The sequence below is a fragment of the Lichenostomus cassidix genome, unplaced genomic scaffold, assembly GCF_008360975.1.
Source record: "Lichenostomus cassidix isolate B80296 unplaced genomic scaffold, HeHo_3.0 HiC_scaffold_40, whole genome shotgun sequence".
NCBI classification, from domain to species: domain Eukaryota; kingdom Metazoa; phylum Chordata; class Aves; order Passeriformes; family Meliphagidae; genus Lichenostomus; species Lichenostomus cassidix.
The window spans coordinates 554,585-573,515 of record NW_028147459.1 but is presented as its reverse complement, the minus strand read 5'-3'; the positions used below and the strand labels follow the sequence as shown (position 1 = coordinate 573,515).

The 18,931-nt window shown below is 52.5% G+C and overlaps 1 protein-coding gene and 1 long non-coding RNA gene across 3 annotated transcripts in view; both read right to left on the bottom strand.

The window, feature by feature from the left end:
* Window positions 1–18,931, bottom strand: part of FLNA (filamin A) — a 61,811-nt gene that overhangs the window by 2,734 nt on the left and 40,146 nt on the right. Inside the window, exons 39-47 of the mRNA XM_085046278.1 lie at window positions 17,919–18,122; window positions 17,063–17,215; window positions 16,115–16,237; window positions 14,373–14,639; window positions 12,485–12,622; window positions 11,050–11,165; window positions 6,892–7,024; window positions 4,747–4,923; window positions 1,006–1,224 (exon numbers count right to left, since the gene is read on the bottom strand). Coding sequence (XP_084902404.1) covers window positions 1,006–1,224; window positions 4,747–4,923; window positions 6,892–7,024; window positions 11,050–11,165; window positions 12,485–12,622; window positions 14,373–14,639; window positions 16,115–16,237; window positions 17,063–17,215; window positions 17,919–18,122 — 1,530 coding nt within the window. The remainder of the gene's footprint in view (window positions 1–1,005; window positions 1,225–4,746; window positions 4,924–6,891; window positions 7,025–11,049; window positions 11,166–12,484; window positions 12,623–14,372; window positions 14,640–16,114; window positions 16,238–17,062; window positions 17,216–17,918; window positions 18,123–18,931) is intronic.
* LOC146422391 (uncharacterized) lies at window positions 9,860–11,043 on the bottom strand. Of its 2 annotated transcripts, none has more exons than XR_014848159.1 (3): window positions 10,871–11,043; window positions 10,368–10,640; window positions 9,860–10,302 (listed from the first exon to the last, which is right to left on the bottom strand). It is a non-coding gene; the product is annotated as an uncharacterized LOC146422391 (long non-coding RNA). The 2 variants fall into 2 exon arrangements; XR_014848160.1 differs by having other exon boundaries at window positions 9,861–10,259.

The window sequence follows — 18,931 nt, the reverse complement described above, 5'->3', positions numbered from 1 at the left end:
GATTTGGGGAAATAAATATATATATATATATATATAGGGATTTGGGGGGAAATAGAGGGGATTTGGGGTTGGGAGGGGGAAATGTCAGGGGAAAAATATATATATATAGGGGATTTGGGGTTTGGGAGGGGAAAATATTGGGGGGAAAAACATATATATAGGCGATTTCGGATTTGGGAGGGGAAAAATCAGGGGGAGAATGCCAAAAAAAATCAGGAAATGAAACCCAAAAAATCAGGGGGAAAAAATATGGGGATTTGGGCTGGGAGGGGACTCCTCTTTCCCACCCCCAAACACCTCCAAAACCTCCCCAAACCACCCCAAATCCCCCCAATCCCCCTTAAACCTCCCGAGATCGCACCAAAACCTCCCCAAATCCCACCAAATCCTTCCCAACCCCCCCAAATCCCCTCAAAAAGCCCCAAATTCTTCCCAAATCCTCCCCAGAGTCCCCCCAAATCTCCCCTAACCTCCCCCAAAGTCCCCAAATCCCCCCAAATCCTTCCCAAAAGCCCCCAAATCCCCACAAATCTTCCAAACCCCAAATTTCCCCAAATTCTCCCCAAACCACCCCAAATCCCCTCAAACGCCCTCTAAACCCCCAACCCCACCCCAAAACCCTCCCCAAATCCCCTCTAAACCACCCCAAATCCTCCCAAACTTAAACCACCCCAAACCACCCCAAATCTCCCCAAACCCCTCTAAAACCACCCCAAATCCCCCCAAACCCCTCTAAAACCACCCCAAGCCCCCCAAAACCCTCCCAAATCCCCTCTAAACCACCCCAATCCCCCAAACCCCCTAAACCCCCCAAACCACCCCAAATCACCCCAAATCCCCAAACCGCCCCAAACCACCCCAAATCACCCCAAACTCTAAACCCCCAACCCCCAACTCTAAACCACCCCAAATCCCCCCAAACCCCCAAATCCCCTCTAAACCACCCCAAACCACCCCAAACCACCCCAAACCCCAAACCCCAAACCCCAAACCCCAATCCCGTACCTGTGATCTTGGCCTTGAAGGGGCTCCCCACGATGTGATGAGGTCCCCCGAACTTGATGGCGATGAGGTAGCTCCCGGGGGCCATGGGGGTGTAGGTGACCCTGAAGCCCTCGGGACACTCGCGGCACTCCATGGTCACCTTGGAGGGACCCTCGATGGTCACTGCCAGCGCCCCGGGGCCGGCCTTGGACGTGTTCACCACGAACTCGGCCGGGGAGCCTGGGGGGAACCCCAAAAATTGTGTTATGGGGGGTTAGAGATCATGGGAAACCCTGAATTCTATAGGGTTAGTGCAGATCCTCTAGGAATCCTAAATCCCACAGGGTTCATCCAGATCCTATAGAAATCCCAAATCCCATAGAGTTCATCCAGACCCCAAAATTGTGTTATGGGGGATTAGGGCTTATGGGAAAACCCTGAATTCTATAGGGTTAGTGCAGAAACTACAGAAATCCTAAATCCCAGAGGGTTAGTGCAGATCCTATAGAAATCCTAAATCCCAGCGGGTTCATCCAGATCCTATAGAAACCCTAAATCTCATAGGGTTAGTGCAGATCCTATAGGAATCCTAAATCTCATAGGGTTAGTGCAGATCCTATAGAAATCCCAAATCTCATGGCGTTCATCCAGATCCTATAGAAATCCTAAATCTCATAGGGTTAGTGCAGATTCTATAGGAATCCTAAATCCCATAGAGTTCATCCAGACCCCAAAATTGTGTTATGGGGGATTAGAGTTTATGGGAAAATCATGAATTCTATAGGGTTAGTGCAGATCCTATAGGAATCCCAAATCCCATAGGGTTAGTGCAGATCCTACAGAAATCCCAAATCCCATAAAGTTCATCCAGACCCCAAAATTGTGTTATGGGGGATTAGAGCTTATGGGAAACCTGAAATTCTATAGGGTTAGTGCAGATCCGATAGAAATCCCAAATCTCATGGTGTTCATCCAGATCCTATAGAAATCCCAAATCCCATAGGGTTAGTGCAGATCCTATAAAAACCTTAAAGCCCACAGGCTTCATTCAGATCCTATAGAAACCCCAAATCCCATAGGGTTTCATCCAAAGCCTATAGATATCCTAAATCTCATAGGGTTCATCCAGACCCCATAGAAACCCCAAATCCCATAGGGTTACTGCAGATCCTACAGAAATCCCAAATCTCATGGCGTTCATCCAGACCCCAAAAATTCAGACTGGGGGGGTCAGACCCCATGGAGGAAGCTGAAATCCCATAGGGTTCCTGCAGACCCCACAGAAACCCCAAATCCCCTGCTGTCCATTCAGACCCCAAAAATCCCACTGTGAGGCTTCAGACCCCACTGAGAACACCCCGATGCCGTGTGGAGCTCCGCGAGGAACCCCAAAATCCCGCGGAGTGCCTTCAGACCCCAAAAAAACCCTAAAAAACCCCAAAAACCCCACAGGGATCCCCCAGAGCCAAAACCCTATGGGGTTTGAGCGCAGCGCGCCCACAATGCACCGCGCGGGCGGGAAACAGCCTATTTGCATAACCCCGCCCACAACTCCCACAAACCACCGCGCGGGAGGGGAAACCAATATTTGCATAACCCCGCCCACAACTCCCACAATGCACAGCGCGGAGCAGCCACTCTCTATTTGCATAACCACGCCTATAACTCCCACAAAGCACTGCGCGACTATATTTGCATAACCACGCCCCCGCGCCACAAAGCACCGCATGCGCTAATTTGCATAACCCCGCCCCCACAACCCCGCCCCTCTCATTTGCATAGCCCCGCCCACCGCCGGCTTCCCGCCGTTTCTCCCTCCCAGTTCTCCCAGTTCAAACCAAACTGGGAGCGATGGAGCTACCGGTTCCTTCCCGGCGCTCCCAGTTCGCCTCCCAGCTCCTCCCGCCGCAGGAACCCTCAGGTGATCGAACATTCCAGAATCCCCCTCAGCCCACCGACCCTCCCGATCCCTGGTTTTACCTCCAAATTCCCGGGTTTTAACCCCAAATTCCCGGTTTTTAACCCCAAATTCCATACCTGCGGTGCTCCCCGGCCCCATAAACCCCCAAATTCCTCTTTTTCCCCCCAAATTGCTGGTTTTTCCCCTCACAATTCCTTACCGGTGGTTCCTCCCTCCAGACCGGGATCCCCGGCTGTCCCTATTGCTCCATAAATTCCCCAAGTTCCCGGTTTTTACCCCCAAATTCCCGGTTTTTAACCCCAAATTCCATACCTGCGGTGCCCCCCAGCCCCATAAACCCCCAAATTCCTCTTTTTTCCCCCAAAATTGCTGGTTTTTCCCCTCACAATTCCTTACCGGTGGTTCCTCCCTCCAGACCGGGATCCCCCGGCTGTCCCTATTGCTCCATAAATTCCCCAAGTTCCCGGTTTTTAACCCCAAATTCCCGTTTTTTCCCCCTAAATTTCATACCTGCGGTGCCCCCCAGCCCCATAAATCCCCAAATTTCCCAGTTTTTCCCCCAAATTCCCGTTTTTTTCCCTCACAATTCCATACCCGCGGTGCCTCTCTCCAGGCCGGGATCCCCGGCTGTCCCTATTCCCCCATAAATCCCCCAAATTCCTAGTTTTGAACCCCAAATTCCCTATTTTTTCCCCCGAATTCCATACCTGCGGTACTCCTCAGCCCCATAAACCCCCAAAATCCCGTTTTTACCCCTAAATTCCCATTTTTTTCCCTCACAATTCCTCACCCGTGGTTACTCCCTCCAGCCGGGTCCATAAACCAACAGCAGGCCGGGACCCCGGGCTGTCCCTATTCCCCTATATTCCTGTTTTTTCCCCCAAATTCTCATTTTTTCCCCCAAATTAATTCCTTACCCGTGGTGCCTCCCTCCAGCCCCGGGTACCCGGCTGTCCCTATTCCCCCATAAACCCCCAAATCCCCTGTTTTCAACCCCAAATTCCCACTTTTAACCCCAATGCCTCACCGATGGCTCCTCCCTCCAGCCCGGGTCCGTAAGCTGACACCAACCCCGGGTCCCAGTCTATCCCTATTCCCCTATAAACCCCAATTTTCCTCTTTTTAACCCCAAATTCTCTTTTTTTCCTCACCGGTGGTTCCTCTCTCCAGCCCTAGTCCGTACGCTGACACCAGCCCCGGGTCCCTGCCTGTCCCTATTCCCTCATAAATCCCCTATAAACCCCCAAACACCCGGTTTTTAACCCCAAATTCCCATTTTTTCCTCACTGGTGGTTCCTCTTTCCAGCCCGGGTCCATATGTCGACACCAGCCCCGGGTCTCCTCCTGTCCCTATTCCCCCAAACTCCCTGTTTTTAACCCCAAATCCCCATATTTTCCCCCAAATTAACTCCTCACCGGTGGTTCCTCCCTCCAGCCCGGGTCCATAAACTGACACCAGCCCCGGGTCCCGGGCTGTTCCTATTCCCCCATAAATCCCCTATAAACCCCCAAATCCCCTGTTTTTAACCCCAAATTAATCCCATACCTGTAGTTCCTCCCTCCAGCCCTGGTCCATAAACCGACAGCAGCCCCGGATCCCCGGCTGTCCCTATTCCCCCATAAATCCCCTATAAACCCCCAAAATCCCCATTTTTAACCCCAAACTCCCTGTTTTTAACCCCAAATTCCCATTTTTTCCCCCAAATCCCGTACCTGTGGTTCCTCCCTCCAGCCTGGGTCCATAAGCCGACACCAGCCCTGGATCCCTGCCTGGCCCTATTCCCCTATAAACCCCAAAATCCCCGTTTTTAACCCCAAACTCCCTGTTTTTAACCCCATACCTGTGGTTCCTCCCTCCAGCCCTGGTCCATAGGCCGACACCAGCCCCGGGTCTCCGGCCTGGCCCGGCTCTCCCACGCGGACCTTGAAGGGGCTGCCGGGGATGTGAGATCCTTCGAACTTGACGTCGATGGAGTACACGCCGTTCTCCCGCGGGATGAACCGCACCGCGTACTTGTCTGGGGAAAAACAGGGGGTTGGGGAGCCTGAAATTGTCCCTGAACCCCCAAAATCCTAAACTGAACCACCCAGAGATCCCAAATCCCGCAGGATGAACCGCACCGCGTACTTGTCTGGGGGGAAAGGGGGAAAAAACAGGGGTTGGGGATCCTAAAATTGTCCCTGAACCCCCAAAATCCTAAACTGAAATCCCAAAATCCTAAACTGAAACCCCAAATCCCGCAGGATGAACCACACCGCGTACTTGTCTGGGGAAAAGCAGGGGGTTGGGGTCCTAAAATTAGCCCTGAAACCCCAGAGATCCCCAAATCCCATGGGATGAACCGCACCGCGTACTTGTCTGGGGAAAAACAGGGGGTTGGGGAGCCTGAAATACCAAAATCCTAAACTGAAAACCCCAAATCCCGCGGGATGAACCGCACCGCGTACTTGTCTGGGGAAATAGGGGCTTGGGGAGCCTGAAATTAGCCCTGAAACACCAAATCCTGCGGGATGAACTGCACCGCGTACTTGTCTGGGGGAAAGGGGGAAAAAACAGGGGTTGGGGAGCCTAAAATTGTCCCTGAAACCCCAAAATCCTAAACTGAAACCCCAAATCCCGCGGGATGAACCGCACCGCATACTTGTCTGGGGAAAGAGAGGTTTGGGGAGCCTGAAATTAGCCCTGAAACACCAAATCCTAAAGGATGAACTGCACCGCATACTTGTCTGGGGAAATAGGGGTTTGGGGAGCCTGAAATTAGCCCTGAAACCCCCAGAATTATCCCTGAAACCCCAAAATCCTAAACTGAAATCCCCAAATCCTAAATGGAAATCCCAAATCCCGCGGGATGAACCGCACCGCGTACTTGTCTGGGGGGAAAACAGGGGGTTGGGGATCCTAAAATTGTCCCTGAACCCCCAAAATCCTAAACTGAAACCCCAAATCCTGCGGGATGAACCGCACCGTGTACTTGTCTGGGGAGAAGGGTAGATAAAGGGGTTTGGGGATGCTAAAATTGTCCCTGAAACCCCAAAATGCTAAACTGAACCACCCAGGGATCCCCAAATCCTGCAGGTTGAAGCGCACTGCATACTTATCTGGGGAAATAGAGGTTTGGGGTCCTAAAATTAGCCCTGAAATCCCAAAATCCTAAACTGAACCACCCAGGGATCCCCAAATCCTGCGGGATGAAGCGCACCATGTACTTGTCTGGGGGGGGAAAAACAGGGGGTTGGGGAGCCTGAAATTGTCCCTGAAACCCCAAAATCCTAAACTGAACCACCCAAAGATCCCAAATCCCAAAGGATGAAGCGCACCGCGTACTTGTCTGGGGAAAAGGGGGAAAAACAGGGGGTTGGGGAGCCTGAAATTAACCCTGAAACCCCAAAATCCTAAACTGAACCACCCAGAGATCCCCAAATCCCAAAGGATGAAGCGCACCGCGTACTTGTCTCGGGAAAAGGGGGAAAAACAGGGGGTTGGGGAGCCTGAAATTAGCCCTGAAACCCCAAAATCCTAAACTGAACCACCCAGAGATCCCAAATCCCGCGGGATGAAGTGCACTGTGTACTTGTCTGGTGGAAAAGAGGTTTGGGGAGCCTGAAATTAGCCCTGAAACCCCAAAATCCTAAACTGAAAACCCCAAATCTTAAACTGAACCTCCCCAGGGATCCCCAGATCCCGAAGGATGAACCGCACCACGTACTTGTCTGGGGGGAAAAGGGGTTTGGGATCCTGAAATTAGCCCTGAAATCCCAAAATCCTAAACTGAAACCTGGCCCAGTGGCACCTCTGGGATGTCCCCTCACCTTCGGTGACCCCAGAGCTGTCCAGGGTCCCCATAAACCAATCCCTTTGGGGTGGAATTTCCCAGTTTTGGGGTGCGATTGGCAGATTTTTGTAGGAACGGGTGAATTTTCATAGGATTTTTCCATGTTTTGGGGTCTGTCTCGATCCAGTGGCACCCTCTGGGGTGTCCCCTCACCTTCGGTGACCTCGGAGATGTGGCACTCCTCCAGGGCCCCCGAGGGGCTGTGCACCTTGGCGTCCAGAGCCCCCCTGGCCCCGTTGAGGCTGACGGCGAAGGAGGCAGGTTGGTGCACCTTGAGCCCCGACTCCTGGGGGGACAGCGTCAGAGACCCCAAAAGGGACCCCAAATGACCCCAAAAGGGACCCCAGAGGGACCCCAGAATGACCCCAGAGGGACCCCAAAAGGATCCAAAAGGGACCCCAAAAATGACCCCCAAATGACACCAAAATCGACACCAAAAATGACACCAAAAGGAGCCCAAAATGAACCCAAAGAGACCCCAAAGGGACCCCAAAAGGGACCCCAAATGATCCCAAAGGGACCCCAGAAGGGATCCCAGAATGACCCCACAGGGACCCGAGAGGGACCCCAAACTGACCCCAGAGGGACCCCAGAATGACCCAAAAGGGATCCCAGAATGACCACAGAGGGATCTCAAAAATGACCCCAGAATGACCCCAAAGGGACCCCAAATGACCCCAGAGGGACCCCAAAAGGATCCAAAAGGGATCCCAAAAATGACCCCAAAATCGATACCAAAAGGAGCCCAAATGGGACCCCAGAGGGACCCCAAATGACCCCAAAAATGACCCCAAAGGGATCCCGAAGGGACCCGAAAAGGACCCCAAAGGGATTCCAAAATGACCCCAAAATGAGCCCAGAATGACCCCAAACTGACCCCAAAAATGACTCCAAAGAGACCCCAAAAGGACCCCCAAATCCCACAGAGCTCGGGAGATTTGGGAAATCCACAGAAACCCCATGAAGAAAGGGGAAAAACAAGGAAAATCCTAAAAAAACATCAAAGAAAACTCCTAAAAACTAAAGAAAATCCCCCCAAAAAAGACAAAGAAAAGCCCTAAAAAACCAACAAAATCCCCCAAAGAAAACACCTAAAAACCGAAGAAAATCCCAAAAGAACTAAAGAAAAAATTCCCCTGAAATGAAAAAAACAACAGAAAAAAACAAACAAAAAACCCAGAAAAAATCCCCCAAAAATCAAAAAAACCCAAAAAACCAACACCCTAAAAAACAAGCAAAGAAACAAAACAAAACCATAAAAATCCCCCAAACCCCTCCCAAAAATATCCCAAACACCCTAAAAAATCAAACAAAAAAACCAAAACCAAAAAACCAGAAGAAACTAACCACCCTTAAAAAAACCTCTAAAAAACAAACAGAAAAAACCCCTAAAAAAACTTCCCTAAAAAACCCCAAAAAAATAAACCCCAAAACCAGAAAAAAACCCAGAAAAACAAAATAAAACAAAATAAAAAAACCCCAAAACCAGAAAACAAACCAAACCAATAACCAAAAAGCAATTTTGGGGAGAAGTTCAGGTTTGATGAGGTTAGAGGTGAAAAACCCCAAATTTTCACCCCAAAAAACATCCAAGGGATGAAAAAAAACCCAAAAAATTCAGTCTGGAGAGAGGAGGAAACCCCAAAAATTGCATATCAAAAATTATTTTTTGGGGAAAAAACAAATCCCAAAAATCCTCATCCCAAATATTTTAGGGGGGAAAACACCCCAAAATCTCCACCCCAAATTATTTTGGGGGAAAAAAAAATCCCCAAATCTTCATCCCAAACATTTTAGGGGTGGTTTTGTCACCCTGAAATTTCCACCCCAAATATTTCTGGGTGGAAAAAAAAACCCCAAAAATCCTCCCCTAAAATATTGGGGTGGTTTTGTCACCCCAAAATTCCACAGTGGTCAGAAAATCCCAAAATTTCCACCCCAAATTGGTTTTTTTAGGATCAAAATCCCCCCTGCAGAGGAACAAATCCCCTAAAAATCCCCCAGGGAGCCCCAAAATCCCAATTTTTTGGGGGGTTTGGGATCCCTGACGGGATTTTTGGGGGATTTTGGGGTTTTTACTTACCTGTGGGGTTTGGGGTTTACCGGGAGCCAGCGGGATCCCCACCCCCCCATGGGGATTTTGGGGTTTTTTTGGGGCCGCTGGGTTCCGGTAAACCCCACAGACTGTTGGGAGACTTTAGGGGAGACACGAGAGAGACCCTGAGACCCCTGAGAGGGGGAGAGGGCAGCGCAGGCACTGACCCCAAACTGACCCTAAAACTGACCCCAAACTGACCCTAAAACTGACCCCAAATCTGACCCTAAAACTGACCCCAAACTGACCCTAAAACTGACCCCAAACTGACCCTAAAACTGACCCCAAACTGACCCTAAAACTGACCCTAAAACTGACCCCAAACTGACCCTAAAACTGACCCCAAACTGACCCTAAAACTGACCCCAAACCTGACCCCAAACTGACCCTAAAACTGACCCCAAACTGACCCTAAGACTGCTGGAATAATCCTAAAACTGACCCTGAACTGACCCTGAAACTGACCCCAAACTGACCCTAAAACTGACCCTAAAAACAGCTGAAATAACCCTAAAACTGACCCTGAACTGACCCTGAAACTGACCCCAAATCTGACCCTAAAACTGACCCAAACTGACCTTAAAAGTGCTGGAATAACCCCAAAAGTGACCCTAAAAACTGACCCTGAACTGACCCTAAAACTGCTGGAATAACCCTAAAACTGACCCCAAAATTGACCCTAAAAATGGCTGAAATAACCCCAAATCTGACCCCAAATCTGACCCTAAAACTGACCCCAAATCTGACCCTAAAACTGACCCCAAACTGACCCTAAAACTGACTCTAAAAATGGCTGAAATGACCCTAAAACTGACCATACAAATGGCTGAAATAATCCCAAAACTGACCCTGAAACTGACCCCAAACTGACCCTAAAAGCGGCTGAAATAACCCTTAAACTGACCCAAAAACTGACCCCAAACTGACCCTAAAACTGACCCTAAAAATGGCTGAAATAACCCTAAAACTGACCCTAAAACCAATGCCAAACTGACCCTGAACTGACCCCAAACTGACCCTAAAAACTGACGAAATAACCCCAAAAATTGACCCCAAACTGACCCCTAAACTGAACCTAAAACTGATCCCAAAACTGACCCCAAAAACTGACCCTAAAAACGGCTGGAAAACCCCAAAACTGCTGAAATAAGCCCAAAACTGACCCCAAGAACTGCTGAAATAAACCCCAAAATCTGCTAAAAACCCCAAAAGCTGCTCTAGACAAACCCCAAAAACTGCAGCTAAAGAGTTTCAAAACTGGGGCTACGGAACCCCAAAATCTGCTGGGAAAAAACCCAAAAACTGAGGCCATGGAACTCAAAACTGCCCTTAAAGACCCCAAAACTTCCCCTACAAACCTCAAACTGCTCCTACTGACCCAAACCTGTTCCTACAAACCCCAAACTTGTCCCTACAGACCCCAAAACTGTCCCTACAGACCCCAAAATTGGGGCTATAGACCCCAAAAACTCCATCTACAAACCCCAAAAACTGCCCCTGCAGACCCCAAAACTGGGGCTACAAACCCCAAAACTTCCCCTACAGACCCCAAACCTGTTCCTACAAACCCCAAAACTGTCCCTACAGACCCCAAAATTGGGGCTATAGACCCCAAAAACTCCATCTACAAACCCCAAAACTTCCCCTACAAACCCCAAAACTGTCCCTACAAACCCAAACCTGTTCCTACAAACCCCAAAACTGTCCCTACAGACCCCAAAATTGGGGCTACAAACCCCAAAGCTGTCCCTACAAACCCCAAAATTGGGGCTATAGACCCCAAAAACTCCATCTACAAACCCCAAAACTTCCCCTACAAACCCCAAAACTTCCCCTACAAACCCCAAAACTGCCCTACAGACCCCAAAATTGGGGCTACAAACCCCAAACCTGTCCCTACAGACCCCAAACCTGTCCCTACAGACCCCAAAATTGGGGCTATAGACCCCAAAAACTCCATCTACAAACCCCAAAACTTCCCCTACAGACCCCAAAACTGCCCTACAGACCCCAAAATTGGGGCTACAAACACCAAACCTGTCCCTACAGACCCCAAACCTGTCCCTACAAACCCCAAACCTGTCCCTACAAACCCCAAACCTGTCCCTACAAACCCCAAACCCCCGTGCTGCGCTGTCCTCGTCCCGCAGTGCCCGGGGGGCAGCGTGGTGGTTTTGGGGTGCTTTTGGGGTTTTTGGGGTCTCCAGGTGCCTCACCTGAAGGCTGGAAACAGTCAGGCGGCGCGCGGCGTCACTGGGGGCGGTGGCTGTCACCACGAAGGGACTCTCGGGGATGTGCTCGTCGTTGAACTTCACCGAGACCTCGTAGTCACCTGGGGTGGGGGAAAGGGTTAGGGATCCCAAAAATTGATCCTCTGATCCTATAGAGACCCTAAAACCCCCTTAAACCCCACTGTGTCACTCATTGTCCCCATTGTCCCCATTCTGTCCCCATCTCGGGGATCTGCTTGTCGTTGAACTTGACAGAGACCTCATAGTCACCTGGGGGATAAAGGGGGTTAGGGACCCCAAAACCATCCTGTGATCCTATAGAAACCCTAAAACCCCCTTAAACCCCACTGTGTCACTCATTGTCACTCATTGTCCCCATTGTCCCCATTCTGTTCCCATCTCAGGGATGTGCTTGTCGTTGAACTTGACTGACATCTCACAGTCACCTGGGGGACAGAAGGGGTTAGGGACCCCAAAAATTGATCCTGTGATCCTATAGAGACCCTAAAACCCCCTTAAACCCCATTGTGTCACTCATTGTCCCTGTCTGTCCCCATTGTGTCCCTGCTCTGTCCCCATCTCGGGGATGTGCTTGTCATTGAACTTCACTGAGACTTCATAGTCACCTGGGATGGGGGAAAGGGTTAGGGACCCCATAAACCATCCTATAGAGACCCTAAAACCCCCAAAACCCCATTCATTCTATCCCCACTGTGTCACTCATTGTCCCTGTCTGTCCCCACTCTGTCCCCATCTCGGATGTGTTTGTCATTAAACTTCACTGAGACCTTGCAGTCACCTGGAGAGATCAGCAATTAGGGAAAGGGGCTGTGACCCCAAAATCCATCCTGTGATCCTATAGAGACCCTAAAACCCCATTCTGCCCCCATTCTGTCACTGTCACTCATTGTCCCCATTGTCCCCATCTGTCCCCATCTCGGGGATGTGTTGTTGAACTTCACTGAGACCTCATGATCACCTGAGGGGGGGAAGGGTTAGGGGAGAGGCTGCGACCCCAAAAACTGCTCCTGGGATCCTAGAGAGACCTTAGAACTCCCCCAAACCCTAAATGGCAGTAAAACCCCAAATCCCCTCAGAAACCCCCAATGCCATAAAAACCCCCAATCCCATAAAAACCCCAAATTCCCTCAGAAACCCCCAATCCCATAAAAACCCCAAATCCCCTCAGAAACCCCCAAACCCCACAAAACCCCATAAAAACCCCATAAAAACCCCCAACCCCCAGAGAAACCCAAATCCCCTGAAACCCCCAATGCCGTAAAAACCTCAAATTCTCCTCAAAACCACAATGTCATAAAAACCCCAAAGATCCCCAAAAAACCCCCAGATTCCCCTGGAACCCCAACTCCCACCAAAACCCCACCAAAACCCCACAAAACCCCACAACCCCCAGACTCACCGGGCTCCTGCACCACGTAGGAAACCCCACAGGATCCATCCTTGCGATCCTCGAAGGCGATCTCAGCCTTGCTGGGACCCTCGACGGCGATGGAGAGACCCCCGGCGCCTGCCTCGCGGGTCCAGATGCTGAACTCGGCTGGGAACGGGGATTTATGGGGTTAGGGGACCCTAAAAACGGCCCCAAAACCTCAAAAACCCCAAAAATCACCCCAAAAAATGGCCTGTGCTGAAAAAACCCCATAAAAACCCTATAAATCCCCTATAGAGACCCCCGGCGCCTGCCTCGCTGGTCCAGATACTGAACTCGGCTGGGAACGGGGAAAACAGGGTCAGGGAATCCTAAAAACCACCCCAAAACCTCCAAAACCCAAAAAAACACCCTGAAAAATGGGCTGTTCTGAAAAAAACCCCATAAAAACCCTATAAATTCCCCTATAGAGACCCCCGGCGCCTGCCTCACAGGTCCAGATGCTGAACTCGGCTGGGAACAGGGATTATGGGGTTAAGGGATCCTAAACACGGCCCCAAAACCTCCAAAACCCAAAAAACCCACCCCAAAACCCCTCAAAAAACCCCCCTGTGCTGAAAAAACCCCATAAAAACCCTATAGATTCCCCTATAAAGGATCCAGCTCCAGTGCTGGCCCTGATCCCACACAGGGTTTGGGGTCTCCACTCAGTTTTTGGGTTTCCTGCTCAGGTTTTTGGGGTTTCTGCCCATTTTTTGTGATCCTGTTTAGGTTTTTGGTGTTCCTGCTCAGGTTTTTAGGGTCCCACTTAGGTTTTTAGGATCCCATTTAGGTTTTTGGGGTTTCTGCTCAGGTTTTTGGGATTTTTGGTCACTCACCAGGTGTCCCCACCTCGGCTCTCTCCAGCCTGGCTCCCCCAGCCCTCACTTTATGGGGTCCCGTTTAGGATTTTGGGATTTCTGCTCAGTTTTTTAGGGTTTCAGCTCAGGTTTTTAGGGTTTCTGCTCTGTTTTTAGGGTCCCATTTAGGATTTTGGGGTTTTAGGGTCACACACTCGGTTTTGGGGTCGGTCACTCACCAGGTGTCCCCACCTCAGCTCTCTGCAGTCCTGGTCCCCCTGCCCTCACTTTATGGGGTCCCATTTAGGATTTTGGGGTTTTTGGGGTCATACATTCCGTTTTTAGGGTTTCTGCTCTATTTTTAGGGTCCCATTTAGGATTTTGGGTCACTCACCGGGTGTCCCCGCCTCGGCTCTCTCCAGCCCCGGTCCCCCTGCCCTCACTTTATGGGGTCCCATTTAGGATTTTGGGATCCCATTTAGGATTTCAGGATTTCTGCTCAGGCTTTTGGGATCCCATTTACGTTTTTGGGGTTTCTGCTCAGTTTTTGGGTTTTTAGGGTCACACACTCAGTTTTAGGGTCACATACTCAGTTTTTTAGGGTCACATACTCAGGTTTTTAGGATTTTGGGTCACTCACCGGGTGTCCCCGCCTCGGCTCTCTCCAGCCTGGCTCCCCCAGCCCTCACTTTATGGGGTCCCATTTAGGTTTATAGGATCCCATTTAGGTTTTTGGGGTTTCTGCTCAGGATTTTGGGTTTTTAGGGTCACACACTCAGGTTTTAGGGTCCCATTTAGGATTTTGGGTCACTCACCAGGTGTCCCCGCCTCGGCTCTCTCCAGCCCGGGTCCCCCTGCCCTCACTTTGTGGGGTCCCGTTTAGGATTTTGGGATCCCATTTAGGATTTTGGGGTTTTAGGGTCACACACTCAGTTTTTAGAGTTTCTGCTCAGGTTTTTGGGGTCACACACTCAGGTTTATAGGATCCCATTTAGGATTTTGGTGTTTCTGATCAGGTTTTTGGGATTTCAGCTCAGGTTTTTAGGGTCACACACTCGGTTTTGGGGTTGGTCACTCACCGGGTGTCCCCGCCTCGGCTCTCTCCAGCCCGGGTCCCCCAGCCCTCACTTTGTGGGGTCCCCCCTCGCCCAGCGGCCCCACGGTGAACTGGAAGGGGCTCCCCGGGACGTGCTGCCCGCGGTCCTTGACGCTGACGCGGTGAGCTCCTGTCTCCTGCGGCACGAACCGGACAGCCACCGTGCCACCCGAGCTGGGGACAACCTGCGCCGCCACCGGCTGGCCAGAGGGACCCGAGACCTGGGCGGTGACATCTGACACGGACAGTTCTGGGGGAAAAACAGGGAAAAATGGGGAAAAATGGGTTATTTGGGGTTATTGTCACTGTGTGTGACACTGGCAGTGCCACCAGCCCTGGGGACAACCTGCGCTGCCACCAGCTGGCCAGAGGGACCCGAGACCTGGGCGGTGACATCGGAGACTGACAGTTCTGGGGGAAAACAGGGAAAAATGGGAAAAAATGGCACTTTGTGTTATTTGGGGTTATTGTCACTGTGTGCCATGTGACACTGACAGTGCCACCCGAGCTGGGGACAACCTGCGCCGCCACCGGCTGGCCAGAGGGACCTGAGACCTGGGCAGTGACATCTGACACGGACAGTTCTGGGGGAAAAACGGGGAAAAATGGGTTATTTGGGGTTATTGGGGTTATTGTCACTGTGTGTGCCATGTGACACTGACAGTGCCACCCGAGCTGGGGACAACCTGCGCCACCACCGGCTGGCCTGAGGGACCCGAGACCTGGGCGGTGACATCGGAGACTGACAGTTCTGGGGGAAAACAGGGAAAAATGGGAAAAAATGGGTTATTCGGGGTTATTGTCACTATGTGTGCCATGTGACACTGACAGTGCCACCAGCCCTGGGGACAACTTGGGCTGCCACCGGCTGGCCAGAGGGACCTGAGACCTGGGCGGTGACATCGCAGACTGACAGTTCTGGGGGAAAACAGGGAAAAATGGGGAAAAATGGGTTATTTGGGGTTATTGTCACTGTGTGTGACACTGACAATGCCACCAGCCCTGGGGACAACCTGGGCTGCCACCGGCTGGCCTGAGGGAACCGAGACCTGGGCGGTGACATCAGAGACTGACAGTTCTGGGGGAAAAACAGGGAAAAATGGGAAAAAATGGGGTTATTGAGGGAAATGTCCCTGTTTGTCTGATGTCACCTGCGCTGTCACCTCTGACACGAAGAGCTATGGGGGAAAAAATGGGAAGAAAGGGTTATTTGGGGGAAATGTCCCTGTTTGTCACCTCCGACACTGACAGCTCCGGGGGACAAATGGGGTTACTGGGGGAAATGTCCCCGTGTGTGGCATGTGTCACCTGTCACCTGCGCTGTGACCTCGGACACGGAGATTTCTGGGGGAGAAAAAACCAGAGAAATGGGATCATTTGGGGGAGAAAAAATGGGGTTATTTGGGGGGGAAATGTCCCTGTGTGTCCCATGTCACCTGCGCCGTCACCTCGGCCACAGAAAGTTCTGAGGGAAAAAGGGGAAAGAAGAGTTATTTGGGGAAAATGGGGATATTGGGGGAAAATGGGGATATTGGGGGAAAATGTGGATATTTGGGGAAAATGGGGATATTAGGGGAAACGTCCCCATTTGTCCCATGTGGGCCTTGTCACCTGTGCCATCACCTTGGACAGTGAGAGCTCTGGGGATGCTCAGGGACCCCCTGAGGACCCCCAAAGCCCCCCAAATCCCCCCCAAATCCCCCCAGATCCCCCCAAATCCCTCACCGGGCATCTTGAGGCTGAGGTCACACGGTGTCCCCACGCTGGCCTCGGGCGGGGCGCGGCGCCGCCGGGTGATGCTCTCCCTGACTCGCCCCTCGCCCGTCACCTTCACCGAGAAGGGGCTCCCTGGGGGGCCAGGGGTCAGTCGGGACCCCCAAAACCCCCCCAAAAACCCCCAAAAACCTCCCCAAATTCCTCCAGAGTCGTCAGACCCCCCTGACCCCAAAACCTCCCCAAATTCCCCCAAATCCCCATGGGTGAGAATCCCCAGACTCAGCTTTTTCACTGAGGCTCCCCCAAAAGGGGGGTTTGGGGTCGTTCAGGACCCCAAAAAACCCCTCAGACCCCCCCAGAGCCTCCCAGTCTCTCCCAGTTCCCTCCCAGTGCCTCCCAGTTTCCCCCAGTCCCTCCTAGTGTCCATTCCAGTCCCCTCCAGTGTCACTCCCTGTCCTTTTCCATCCTCCCAGTGTCCATTCCAGTCCCCTCCAGTATCACTCCCCATGCCCCCAGTCCCTTCTATTGCCCTCCCAGTGCCTCCCAGCGCTCTCCAGTTCCCTCCCAGTGTCCATTTCAATCTTTCCCAGTCACTCCCAGTCCCCCCCAGTGCTCCCAGTATCTCCCAGTGCCCCATCCAGTGTCATTCCCCATCCTTTTCCAACCTCCCACTCCCCTCTATTGCCCCTCCACACCTTCCCAGTCTCTCCCAGTATCTCCCAGTGCCCCCCAGTCCCTACCAGTGCCCCTCCAGGGTCATTCCCTGTCCTTTTCCATCCTCCCAGTCCCTCCCAGTACCCAATCCAGTCCCCTCCAGTGTCACTTCTGTCCCTCCACTCCTTTCTATTGCCCTTCCCTGTCCCCCCAGTGCTCCCCAGTATCTCCCAGCGTCCATTCCAGTCCATTCCAGTCCCTCCCAGTGTCTCCCAGTTCCTCCCAGTCCCTCCCAGTGCCCACCAGGCACGTGCTGGTCCCCGAACTTGACGGAGATGATGTAGTTGCCGGGCTCGGTGGGGCAGTAGGACACGCGGCACGTTCCATCGTCCAGCTCCTCCGTGGTGATGTCCACCTTGCTGGGGCCCTCGATGGACAGGCTGAGCCCCCCGTAGCCTGGGGAGGTGTTTGGGGTCAGGAGAGATCCCAAAAACCCCACAGGAAACCCCAAAAAACCCCGCAGAAAACGCAAAAATCCCACAGAAAACCCAAAAACCCCACAGGAAACCCCAAAAAACCCCGCAGAAAAACCCAAAAACCCCACAGGAAACCCATAATGCAAAAACACCACAGAAAAACCCAAAACTGCCCCATAAACACCCTTGATGGACAGGCTGAGCCCCCCGTAGCCTGGGGGGTGTTTGGGGTCAGGAGAGATCCCAAAAATCCCAAAAGAACCCAAAAAATCCCACAGAAAGCCCCAAACCCTGCAGGAAACTCATAACCCAAAAATCCCCCAAAAAACCCTGCAGAAAACCCCAAAACCACAGAAAATCCTAAAATCCCCTATATTTCAGCAGCAGGGACCCAAAAAACTTCCCCCAGTCCCTCCCAGTCCCCCCTAATCCCCTCCCAGTCCCTCCCAGTATAAACCAGTCCCTCTCAGTCCCTCCCAATCCCCTTCAATCCCCTCCCAGTGCCCTCCCAGTATAAACCAGTCCCTCTCAGTCCCCCCCATTCCCCTCCCAGTTCCTCTCCCAGTCTCTCCCAGTCCCTCCCAGTATAAACCAGTCCCTCCCAATCCCCTTCAATTTCCTCCTAATCCCTCCCAGTATAACCCAGTTCCCCTCCCAGTCCCTCCCAGTCTCCCCAGTCTCACCAGCCTCTCTGGTGTCGATGGTGAACTGGGCAGGCTGGAAGGTTGTCCCCTCGCTGAGCCCTTGTCCCCTGAGCTGCACCCGCGAGGCGTCACCCAGCTCGGCCTGGCTGATGGTGACAGCGATGGGACTGCGGGGCAGCGGCTGGCCGGCCCGGGACACGTGCACCAGGTGCTCCCCCACCTCGTGAGGGACAAACGAGATACCTGGGGACATGGGGACATCGATGGGGACAGTCAGGGACACCCTGGGGACATGGGGACAGTCAGGGATATGGGGACAGGGACAGGGACACAGTGACAGCGATGGGACTGCGGGGCAGCGGCTGGCCGGCCCGGGACACGTGCACCAGGTGCTCCCCCACCTCGTGGGGCACAAACGAGATACCTGGGGACAGTCATGGGGACAGTCAGGGGCACCCTGGGGACACAGGGACAGTCAGGGATATGGGATATGGGGACAGGGACAGGGACACAGTGACAGCGATGGGACTGCGGGGCAGCGGCTGGCCGGCCCGGGACACGTGCACCAGGTGCTCCCCCACCTCGTGGGGCACAAACGAGATACCTGGGGACAGTCATGGGGACAGTCAGGGACACCCTGGGGACACGGGGACAGTCAGGGATATGGGATATGGGGACTGTGGGCAGTGGCTGGCCAGCACAGGACAAATGGACAAGGTGCTCCCCCACTTCGCGGGGCACAAATGAGATACCTGGGGACAGGGGACAGTCAGGGACACCTTGGGGACACGGGGACATTGATAGGGACACGGGGACATTGATAGGGACACGGGGACAGTCAGGGATATGGGATATGGGGACAGGGACACAGTGACAGCGATGGGACTGCAGGGCAGCGGCTGGCCGGCGCGGGACAAATGGACAAGGTGCTCCCCCACCTCGTGGGGCACAAACGAGATACCTGGGGACAGTCATGGGGACAGTCAGGGACACCCTGGGGATGTGGGGACATTGACAGGGACACAGGGACAGTCAGGGATATGGGACATGGG